This window comes from Sinohyriopsis cumingii, chromosome 5, assembly GCF_028554795.1.
Source record: "Sinohyriopsis cumingii isolate HCF-2022 chromosome 5, ASM2855479v2, whole genome shotgun sequence".
In the NCBI taxonomy this organism is placed as follows: domain Eukaryota; kingdom Metazoa; phylum Mollusca; class Bivalvia; order Unionida; family Unionidae; genus Sinohyriopsis; species Sinohyriopsis cumingii.
In genome coordinates, this window is record NC_142965.1 from 23217708 (window position 1) to 23230156 (window position 12449).

Consider the following 12449-nt stretch of genomic DNA (forward strand, 5'->3'; position numbering starts at 1 on the left):
AGACCCCCTGTCCCTTTGATGATTTATAACTGGATAACACTTTCCACTTTCCAGAGTCAAAAACTTCATGCCTTCCTGCTTAATTCTATGAAGGACCTTAAATCCCCTGAATTCCATCTGGAAACTTGCACCTTTGTTTAGCTTAGCCAATTCAATTGGGATTACTTTACCCTCCAAAATTTTTAGCAGTCCCATAAAACTCATAATAGTCTGCCGTTATTAATAACTTATGGAAAATATCGTATGACACTTATTTCAAAAGGACTAGAGTTTCCTAAAATATTTTCTGGTACATGACCTCCTGGATGGTTTACTGTTATGACCTCACATTACCATAGACCCCTCTGTCATTTCTCTTAACAAGCAAGTCCTAATTAAAACTCTATTCATGCCCAAACAGAACAGATTATTAATTACAAGTTGCCAGGCTATAGTGATTGTATCCAATAAATCAAACTTAAGGTTTACGTGTCATGCTGTGCTGACTGAACCAAAAATACTACTATAAAATCTACTGTGAAATTTAAATTACAGACAGATTAATTAATGTGTAGAGAAATTATTCTGCAAAATTTTGCACCTTTACAGTGTGTGTGTGTGTGAGAGAGAGAGAGAGAGAGAGAGAGAGAGAGAGAGAGAGAGAAAACTATATTTTCATGCCATTATTGCAGTGGTTCAAATTTTCCAAGTCTGGGAACTTGTTGGACACAGAAATGTAGTCTGCATTTGTGTCTTACTTGTATTACAGACACCATTTTGATTAGGAAGGTGACTGTTAAAAGGAAGGTGACTGTTAAAGAGAGGTGAAAGTAAAACATAACTACATTTATACTTGGTGGATATTACATTCTATTCAAACATAACAATACTGGGTGGGTATTAAATTACATTCAATCATAACTGTACTGGATGGATAGTACGTTCTAATCAAACATAACTGTACTGGTTGAATATTATATTCTAATCAAACATATCCATACTGGGCAGATATTATATTCTAATCAAACATAACCATACTGTGTGGATATTATATTCTAATCAAACATAACCATACTGGGTGGATATTATTTTCTAATCAAATTTAACCATACTTAGTGCATATATAAAATGATTGTATTTTGCAGAGGTTTTCATTTTCTGTTTCCAGAATGGCTTACCATGGCAAAAGCGCACCGATCTAGTCTGCGAGAGAAACTTCAAGAGGAATTTTTATCGTGTAAAATATGCTTTGAGCCATTTCATCGACCCAAAGCATTGCCTTGCCTTCACAGTTTCTGTGAGCATTGTTTACGGGATTACGTGAGGCGGCATGCCAGTGACAGACCTGGACACTTTCCCTGCCCCATCTGTAGAAAAAGTACACAGATTCCAGATGGAGGTGTGGAAAAATTTCAGGACAATTTTGTATTGTTAAGTCTTTCGGACACTTTAGAGGAAGATGATGTGTGGCATGATCCCACACCCCATCAGTTATCTCCCCCAAGGAGCTTAGCACCACCAACACCTTTGGAACAAAAACTGAAAGAGCATGAGTAAGTAATGGAAAATATTTTTATCTATTCAGGGGCAGTTTTAAAAAAAAAAAGATTCTGGAATGCTCTATGGGCCCTGGAACTTTTAATCCAAATTAGGTTTGGTTAGATCCTACCTGACCTGGGTACCAGCATCTAACTGAAGTTATACCAAACATGTATATATTATGTACTGTACTTGGTTAATACCTTTTTATGTTATATCTCATCTTTTCATTCCTCATCTCCTTCCACATCAGCATCTACATTGTTCATCAGATTTCATACTGTGATCAAGACTGACACAACCCGACATTTTGGTTCGAATAACAGTACAATTTTTAGTCCCTGCATTTTATTGCCATATTTATTTGCATACAAGGCATGCATGACTGATCAGGTGAGACCCTGATCTATTGACACATAATGCACTAGCAGGTCAGAGGTTTATACTGTTTGCTGGATCTTATAAATGAACAGTGTAGACCCTTATCTGTTGGGCATTATATGGGAGTCATTGTGGGATAAATAATTTGAGATAACCATGTGTACTCGCTTACAAGTCCAACTGCAAACTTCATGGACCCAGACCTGCTATTGCATATTGTACTTATAGACCAGGGTCATTTTTTTATTTATTTTATAGATGTATTCAGTAGAACAAACAACACAAAACCATATCTGCTGGCACATCATATGACAGCAGGTCAGAGTCTGTTTTGTTTGCAGGTGGGCTTGACTTATAGGCCAGTCTATACAGTATTACAAAACTATTTTGACAGGAGTGTTATTTTTGCATGATAAAAGGGTGATTTATTCTGAAAGAATTTTTTTGGATCAGTAAGTTGCATGTGAGAAGAAAAACAGGTAGAACCTAATTTGACATTTTTTTTCTCCAGGTTAGCTTTATTTGCTATGTCACTGTGACTAGTCACATTGTTATAGCACTATTACTCTGTTAGATACAAGAAAACATACATGTAGATATAAAAATGCAGTCTGGTTTTCCAGGCACATTATTTTAGGAAGTTTCAACTGCAGTTGACTTGGGCACTTTGCAAAGTAATTGGTTGCCAAGTATGCAACACAATATAAAGTCATTACCTATTTACTTTTATCTCTCTATAGCCTTTCCAGGTTTGGCTTGCTGTTTTGGAATTGGTAGATTTATGGTTCCAATAATCTGTCACTTGTGTTGCAACTCAGAACGGCCCGCCAACATTGTTTGCACAACTCGAACACCTTCAAGATTGCGACTATATAATATATGGACTACATAAATCAATGTCATAAACTAATTTTTATATCAGTAAATGATGCCAGTATTTCTGAAATAGGCTTAACAAAACTTAAAGCTGGTTCTTATGTCATTTGCAGTCAACAATAGAGATAACACAGATATATATTTAATAGACTACTAGTAAAATAAAATACAATTAAAAAATTTTAAGCAAAAAGGACATTCTCAAGTTTTATCTTGCCTGCAATGAGTGTCTTGATTAAATACCATCATATCACCCAGCTGATCATCAAGAGAGCATGCAGTGGCATTCATTTTACTTAAAAAGCGTAACTATGTATATTTGAAGTCCTCACGAAATCCTAAGGATGAAATAAATAATACCATATCAAATTATTCTAAACCACAATGATATTGATTGTACAACCGAGTAGTGACTGGTTGGCCAGCACATAAAAAACTAGGGATGGAAACAGCTGTTCACACTGCAAAAACATTATCTGTCTGGATTAACCATTTTCTCAACTCACCCATAAGCAAGAGACTCTTACATAAATGGAGGCTTGTGATCAAGAGGAAATCAAAAGAAACTGTTGATGGCTCTTTTTTGCGACCCATAAACTGTAACTTTTTTCATCAGAACATAGCTGTAATGCAGAGTGTCTCCAAAAGTGAATTTCAGTTCTACTGTGATAACACAGCTATTTTGCCCACCATACAGCAAATTAATTTCTTCAACCCAGCATCCTAATGATAAAACTGCTTCACTTTAGACTTTGACATATTGACACCTTTGAATTAAATTGACAATGTGACTAGAGTATGGTGCATGCATAAAAGTGAAATAAGAAATGTTTGCACATTGACTCACATGAGATTTATTTATCTTAAAATGGCCTTCCATCTTGGAGCCAAGGTTTAGTTTGCATAGATGGAGCAGTCATTGTTGATATGTGCCAGTGACTGCTAAATGTTGGGAATGGCCCTTGTTTGGTTAGGAAATGCCTACTCACTAAACCATAGAAAGCAGGCCAAAGTTACACATGACATTTATATAGAAAATGTATGGGGGTGTGTGTGAGAGGGAATTAGAATGGTCATTGTGACCAGGTGACTGCTATGTAAAGTGACCATGAAAACAAGTTTTACTTTTTTTTGACATGTATGGTACCCCTTTACGTTAGCCTGACATTGAAGCACATACATGCTGTTTTTTTTTAGTGGCAGATGAAAGAGAGGTATGTCCACTTTCTAGGTACAGATGTATTGATATAAACAACATTTGTTGGAAGTTTTGCTCTGTAAAGATGGAAAATGGTAGAAATAATTATAAATTTGTGAATAAATTCAATTTACAAGATATTTTGCTTTAAATTAATTGAGAAACGGTTTGAGTGTTGCATAAAGTGCTTGCAGATCTGAGTCTGTTCAGTTGTTTGGAGTAATCAGCGTAACCAAAACTTTATGCAATGGAATTTCAGGGTATGTTGTGTTTGGGGTAATCACATAACCAAAACTTTATGCAGTGGCAGATCAGGGTATATGTTGTTTGGAATAATCAGCATAACCAAAACTTTATGCAATGGCATTTCAGGGTATGTTGTGTTTGGAGTAATCAGCATAACCAAAACTTTATGCAGTGGCAGATCAGGGTATATGTTGTTTGGAGTAATCAGCATAACCAAAACTTTACGCAGTGGCAGATCAGGGTATATGTTGTTTGGAGTAATCAGCATAACCAAAACTTTATGCAGTGGCAGATCAGGGTATATGTTGTTTGGAGTAATCACATAACCAAAACTTTATGCAGTGGCAGATCAGGGTATATGTTGTTTGGAGTAATCAGCATAACCAAAACTTTATGCAGTGGCAGATCAGGGTATATGTTGTTTGGAGTAATCAGCATAACCAAAACTTTATGCAGTGGCAGATCAGGGTATATGTTGTTTGGAGTAATCAGCATAACCAAAACTTTATGCAGTGGCAGATCAGGGTATATGTTGTTTGGAGTAATCAGTATAAGCAAAACATTACACAGTGGCAGATCAGGGTATATGTTGTTTGGAGTAATCAGCATAACCAAAACTTTATGCAGTGGCAGATCAGGGTATATGTTGTTTGGAGTAATCACATAACCTAAACTTCACAGTGGCAGATCAGGGTATATGTTGTTGGAAGGAATCAGCATAACCAAAACTTTACACAGTGGCAGATCAGGGTCGATGTTGTTTGCAGTTGAAGTATTTATGGTACACTTGATGCATCTGATAAAAGGAATTGATGATATGCAAAAGGTGCACAAATGTAAGTTAAAAAAGAAACCATTTTCACTTATTATTTCTGTGTACATCTGGCTAACCAGTGAGAACAGTGGATAACATTCATTGCTAACAAGACTCCCTTCTTTATCACTTTCATTGCTAACATGAGAAACGGTCACTGGCATTTTACAATTCACTAGACAGCATTGTACATGTACATGGCTAGAGAATTGTTGGTGATGTGTACAGATTTTATGTATCCCAAAGATAAAACCAAATCACTCTCAAAAGTGAGAATTAACTGCTTGTATCATTTCATGGTTGAGAAAGAGGGCAACATCCATCTGCATGTTTCAATTTATTATCTTTTAAATAATATGCACAAGAAGGAAAACTCATAATAAAAAGATGTGTGTATGAAGATTTTATATACTTTATAACTAAACCACTTGTACATTATATACATTTCTAAGCTCAGTACCATATAACTTCATTTGTTTTTGTTTTGGGTTTAATGCCATTTCTCAGTGCAGGATGGGCTGTACATAGCAGCCAGTATAACTGGTGGAGGAGAACTTGGGAAAACCCTGGTAAGAACCACTGCCCCATGGGAAGCTACTGGCATCTTTCTCACATACCCACATTGGTCAAGCCTGAGACTCGAACCCAGAGGTAAGATTGCAATGATGGGTAAAGGCAAGCGCTTTAGACCACTTGGTTACTGGGGGCCCCTATAACTTCAGTGATGTGTGTGTTGTCCTATAACTTCAGTGATGTGTGTGTTATATACATTTCTGAGTGAGTAGAGGCTCAATACATGTATAGGTTTGCATCCAGTGACAACAGTATTGCTGATAATTTACTGCATGATGATATCCAATACTGCAGATTTTTTGGGTTGACAGTTCAATTATTGCAGTTGCAACAAAGGTATTTATCAAAATTATTCAACAACTTTTGCCTTGTACATAGCTAGTCCTAATTGAACCAGATGCTTATAACACACATCATTACATGTATATTTTTAATGCATTTAATATCAGCAAGAAAAGAGAACTTAGACAATAAACTTTTGTTATGGTATCTTCTTGTCTGTCTGCTTTCTTGTAGTTGGCCAACTCTTAACGGAAAGTTGTCTGTATTTTGTTTATCTGAGTTTACAGCTTTGTATTTCTCATGATTGTTAGGGGAGCCTGGGTGTGTGTGTGTGTTGGGGGGGCGATTAGTGTAAGGTGCTTGCCTTTACAGATGAATGACAAAACGCTTATGACTGGGTGAGTTCAAGACATGGGTATGTGAGAAAGCTTACCAGTACAGGGATTTACAAATCCGCATGCCCAGGACAGGTTTAAATTTTGGCTCGTACAGGATTAAATTTTGGCCCATACAGGTTCAAATTTTGGTTTGTACAGGTTCAAATTTCCAAGCTACTTGCTCAAAGGCAAAAATGGAAACTTGATGAAGTTTCCAGCTCAAAGAAACATTTGTAGAGAAAAATAACCAGTATGATGCTGCCAAACTTGAAAGTTCCAGTCTTCATGGATTGATGATTATCCTGACTTGACTATTATTTTTGGTTGTTCAATTTTTCATATTCAAGATCTTTTCCCTACATCTTTCTCTCTCATAAAAATAAAATGATTCCAGACCCTTTTCTAACTATCCATTTATCAATGTAAATTGTAATGTCTGTTGATTTTTTTGGTGCTATATCTGTATTCTCTCTCATGTATGCCTCAGTTTATATCTTTTTATGACTTTCATTAACAGCATAAGGTTTTAAAGTGAAAACAAAGATAGACGGAAAACTAAAGTTAAATGTAACATCATTTCTTTAAAATACGACAAATTATCTTATTTTTTTTAACCCATGTTTGGATATTATCTTGGGCAAGCTCAAATTTTCCCCAGGGCAACTTGCCCTGGGCAAGCAGACATGTACAAAATTTGTAAATCCCTGGATTAGCTTCCTGTGGGTTGGTGGCTCTTCCTGGTGTTTACCTGGGTTCATCTCCACTAGATATACTGACTGCCATGTATAGCCTATCATGTGCTGCAAAATGGTGTTAAACCTACAAAACCAAAACCAAACGACATTATCATTAATCTCGTACAATTAATCATATTACAGTGTATTGGGTTTAATTGATTTATATAGCCAAAAGTTGCAGCTGTTGCATGCTGTACAGTGAGTGATACCATTGAGGAGGCATATATTAGGTTATATGTATTCAGTGTCTCAGGCCAAAGACAAAAGAAACTGCTATCATTTGTTGGTGTGTTGAGAAAAGACAAACAGTTGCGGGACTTAATTCTTTAAGGGTTCATCCTGGAGGCTACTGGTATGGACCAATTATTAAGATAATGAGTAGCAGTTACATAAGGATAAGTGCAGCCAAATCATCCAACACTCGGCTGCAGACTCATATGCAGACAATTTCGGTATGATGCCGCTACCGAGAGGGTCAATATTTTGGAGTTTTTTGTTTGAATTAGTATGTATCATAATATGATAAATTACACTGTTTATTTCAGCTGGTATTTTGGGAAGGTGAGTCGAAATGCATCAGAGGAGTGGCTGTTGATGTCAGGGTACCCTAAAGGGACATTTTTGATCCGCCTTGGAGAGGCTTCACCAGGTATGGAACAGCTCATGCAGGATTTGATTTTTTTGTTAAGAAAGACTTGCACTGTTCTCTGTACTTTTAGAGCCAACCAAATTTAGTCATACACCAGTCATTAAAAGGAGAATAAAAAGACAAAAATGTTTTATTGTAGCCTTTTAGCATTAGTGTTTGGATCTTGAAACAGAAAGTTTATTGATTCTAGAAGAATAACAAGCTCTTTTCTGCTACAGATATTTTCTTGAAATGCTGGTGATATATTATGATTGCAGAGTAACATCAAATTAGTGACTACATTATCCATGCTTTTGATTTGCAGATTGTATCCGATTCATACTGTAATGAAAAGAAAGCGTAATTGGTTGACTTGTCATGAATAGAAGAGTTTTTATGACCTTGATCTAGAGTTTTCAACAGCAGCATTGTTTACAAGGCAATGCAAATGAATAACCCAACAGTTCATTAACAGCATCATTTCCATTCTTTGCTTACCTGAAAATTTTGCCAGCAACACTTTTGCCAAACTGAAAATTGTTTTTGCCATTTTTGATAAATTTTATAAAGAGGTGAACAGATATAAACAATATAAGGAAAGTTGGTTTTATAATTGAAAGTATTTGAAGAATTGAATCATTTTTTATGCAGATTTTAGCAACACCAGCAAACCTGCCCGAACTGGCACCTTCTGTAGTAGTCTCCCAGTTTCAATTACCATTTCCATTTTCCCCATCAAATTTTATCTTGAGATTCAGGTTTTAAATGGTCATCTTCTGTTAGTGTACAGCCAGGTGTTTCCTGACCAGACTGGTTTTACTACTGCATAAATATATACATAACTTGAGTGTATCAACCATGGAAATGAAGGGGTTTGTTTTCCCAAGAAATACTTTGTTTAGGTGATGACAGATCTCACATGAACTGTGTTGTATAAGCTTGCCTTGTTTATTACTGCACTTGAGTCATGTTCTCTGTAACTTTAAATTTGCTTATCTCCAGTGTTAGTTTACAAATTTGAAAAAAGCCACAATATTTGCTCAGAAATTCATTGTTGGGTATATACTTATGGTCAGTTGGCATTAATGCCCTTCTGCTCCCATTTTCTGGTTGGTGGGGGAAATGCGCTGATGACCATATTGAGTTATAAAAGATTGGTAGAGAACTTACTGTACCCTGAATTCAGTTCAGTTTATCAAATTTGATTTATCAAGCAGTTTCTATGTTTAGTGCATAATAGTAGTTTCAGAATCGATATTATGATGAGTTTTATGCGATATATTTTTTATATTGCTGCACAGCATATTCATCTTATAAGAACTGCTCACTTCCATTGGATCAGTTGATTGTATTTATTGTTAATAAAAAAGGAAAAACAGCATAAGCATTTTTAGTGCATGGGAAAGTTGGTATAAATCCATATGTACAAAATGCATTGTGGTATAAGAGAAACAAACAGATTGTAACAGCATACATTCAAGATATGTATTGAATATCCATCCTTGTATTTGATGCAAATAGTAACAGGCATTCAGTATTTGGTTTGTTCTTTTTAATCCAAGAACAGACATCGGACCAACATGAAAATCACTATTTGATATAAGATATTTTTTGGGATCTGAATTTTCAAAGCATGCTATGTTTAAGTCTGCAGGAAAGCAGAACTACCTACTGTATATGAAAATATGAGGCAATATTTCAGATGCAGACCTCCTTAGGTACATGTATTTTCTGGCTAGAAATTTCAGGGGCATTTGAATGGATAAATTCCAGCATAATTGCAGGAAATGTGTTCACATGATTTTGAGCAGTTTTGCTTTATTGTATACCTATTATAAGTTGGGCATATTACAATGATTATCAGTTGATTCATTTATCTGTACTGAAATTCAATCTTAACATTGATTTTGGGCCATAACTTATGGATAGATTTTCAAAAAAGTTGCTTAAGTATATATTGCGACTCAGCTGCCCTCTGCATTGAGGTCAAGGTCAGGGTGAGGGAGAATATAAAAATGTTTCCTTGTTCATCATTGAAAGCCATTGGTGAAAGTCTCAGTGTTTCTCTTTTGCCCATGGCTGCCTGTGATTGGCTTTTTTCAAAAAGATTTGATAAACCTGTGTAATCAATTGTGAGAATGAGTAAAATTTTCTGATCTTTCATGCTTTTTTGGAATGAGCAATCCTTGACCAAGAGTGTAACTTGTGAAACACTGAAGATGTATTAATTTAAACATTAGTCAGTCATATATCTTATATTGACAGAGCATGCCATAGTTACAATCTCTACTTCAAGGTCAAGGTTACAGCAAGGGAAATTGTAGTTTTGAATTGTATGGAGTATAACTTTTAAATTACCACCATATTTGAATGAATCCAGTTATATATTATGTGTAGATGGAGCCATTCCCCTTCCCTCATTGTCAGGGTAATGGTAGAGGAAGATATAAATTAAAAGCTGCAATCCATGTACTGTTACACCTTTTGAAGACCACTCTGGTGGCCTAGTGGTTAGAGCATCCACCTCAGATGTGGGAGGTCATGGGTTCGATCCTCGGCTGAGTCATAGACTTACAAAACTGGTACTAACAGCTGCCTCACTTGGCGCTCAGCATTAAGAGGTTAGTGTTAGGACTGGTCGGCCTGGTGTCAGGATAATGTGATTATGTGACTAGGTGGGACATCATGCTACATGTCTGCGACATGATGCCCCAGTGCTAGGCATCACTATAAACTGCCACACTGTAGACATCATAGCAATATGACTGAAAAATTGTTAAAGCTATGTTCAGAATCCAAATCCCACCTTTTGAACATAAGATATGTTAATGAAACTTGAGCCTTTTATATATCTCGACAATCTCTCTCTTATATGAATTGACAATCTTTCAGATATTCACATGCACTCTACTTCAAGGTCAAAGTCACAATCAGAGGTAATGCAAGTCATTTTCCAGGTTCCTTTTGCAATCCCTATTCAATCCCTATGCAATCCCTTTTGAATCCCTATGCAATCCTCCATCAGAATTTTTAGCCCCCCTACAAATATTTTGATAAAACTTCAGCCATGTCCACAACTTGTACTATTGTCAAATCCCAGGCATAAAGGTCAAGAGCATTAGTTGGAAAAAGGTCATGTAACACGCATATGATATGATGTGTGTAGTACACTTGCTATCTGTCTTGTTGCCAGACAACCAATTCACAAAGACTCCAAATGTCACAATTTGTAGACCACAGTGTCCCAATTAGTAAATAAAAGTACACAGGTGATCTAGTTGGAGTGTTATACAAATGGATGCATCACTGCTGGAGATAACACAGATCATTAAGTGAAGCATCTGTTTCCTGTTGCAAGATGTTTCATGCAGATACCATAATGTAGTTCTCATGGGGCATTGTGGTTCCACATTTAGGTTTAATGGCTTGTTCACTGTGCAGAAGTTGAAATAGAATATACTTCATGTCAGATGTGGCATTTCTAAGAGCACCTACATGAACCTTATAACAGATCCACATTCTTAGTTCTGGACCTCAGAATCCAGCAGTTTCCACGTCATACATCATTGTTTTACCCCCAGAATTGATCTTAATTTCATCTTTTTCCTTTATATATTTCTTTTCACAGTTAATGCAGATAACACTGGACAACAAATTTTTACAAAAGTCATGTTACTGAAATAAAATTAGTCAATTCTTATCAATTTTTATGTGCTGAACACGAATATGACAGTCAAATTGCAAAATTGGCTCTAGTTTTTTTGTAATCTGCAAGAAATTAATGTTTACATAACGAAATGCATTCCAATAGTAAAAGGTCAACTGTAATAGCCTACCTATAAAAAATCAAGTCATTGACTACATCTTAGATTTCTTCGCCTGTCTCTTGTACAGCTGTTCGGGAGCATCTCTGAGGAGTGTCCAGCAGTAGTCAGCCAGCATTGTAGTGGACCATTTTCCCTGGTATCTTTGTTCCATTGTTGCAATATCTTGATGAAAACGTTCGCCGTGTTCATCACTAACAATACCACAGTTGCTAGGAAAGAAATCCAAATGGGAATGAAGGAAGTGAATCTTTAGAGACATATTGCAGCCAAGTTTCTTATACTTCATCAACATGTCTTCTACTAGTTCCTTATAGTTTTCTGCCCTAACATTTCCGAGGAAGTTTGTAGAAACTAGGCGAAAAGCATTCCATGCTTGTTTCGCGTCACCTTCCAGCAAGTTGTTGAACCGGTCATCTTTGAAAAGCTCTCGAATCTGAGGACCCACAAAAACTCCCTCTTTAATCTTTGCTTCGCTGAGTCGAGGGAATTTTTCATGCAGGTATCGGAATGCTGGCAAAGTCCGGTCAATGGCTTTCACGAAGTTCTTCATCAAACCTAGTTTGATGTGAAGGGGTGGTAGCAAGATTTTCTGAGCCTCAACCAGAGCTGGGTGTTGGATATTCTTCTCTCCAATGGCTACATTCTGCCTGTGAGTCCATTCCTTCCTCATGTAGTGCATTTCCCTTGCTCGGCTATCCCACTCGCATAAGAAACACATGTATTTTGTATATCCTTGCTGCAGTCCCATTAAAAGGGCAACTACCTTCAAATCACCACAGAGGTGCCAGCTGTACTTGTTATACTCAATGGAATTCAGTAGCTGCCTTAAGTTATCATATGTCTCTTTCATGTGGACAGCATACGCTACTGGAATAGATGGAAGAATGTTTCCATTGTGCAAAAGCACAGCCTTGAGACTCAGTTTCGAAGAGTCCACAAATAGTCTCCATTCTTGTGGGTCATGAGTGATTTTTAAAGCATTCATGAGGCCC

At 36.5% G+C, this 12449-nt stretch overlaps 1 protein-coding gene across 4 annotated transcripts in view; it reads left to right on the forward strand.

Moving 5' to 3' along the window:
- The window catches only part of LOC149798778 (tyrosine-protein kinase Fyn-like), a 193810-nt gene that overhangs the window by 150438 nt on the left and 30923 nt on the right, over nt 1-12449 (forward strand). For all 4 annotated transcript variants that reach the window (XM_089957649.1, XM_089957652.1, XM_089957651.1 and 1 more), the window contains 2 exons: nt 1148-1532; nt 7548-7651. In XM_089957649.1, the coding sequence (XP_089813775.1) occupies nt 1148-1532; nt 7548-7651 (489 nt within the window). The remainder of the gene's footprint in view (nt 1-1147; nt 1533-7547; nt 7652-12449) is intronic.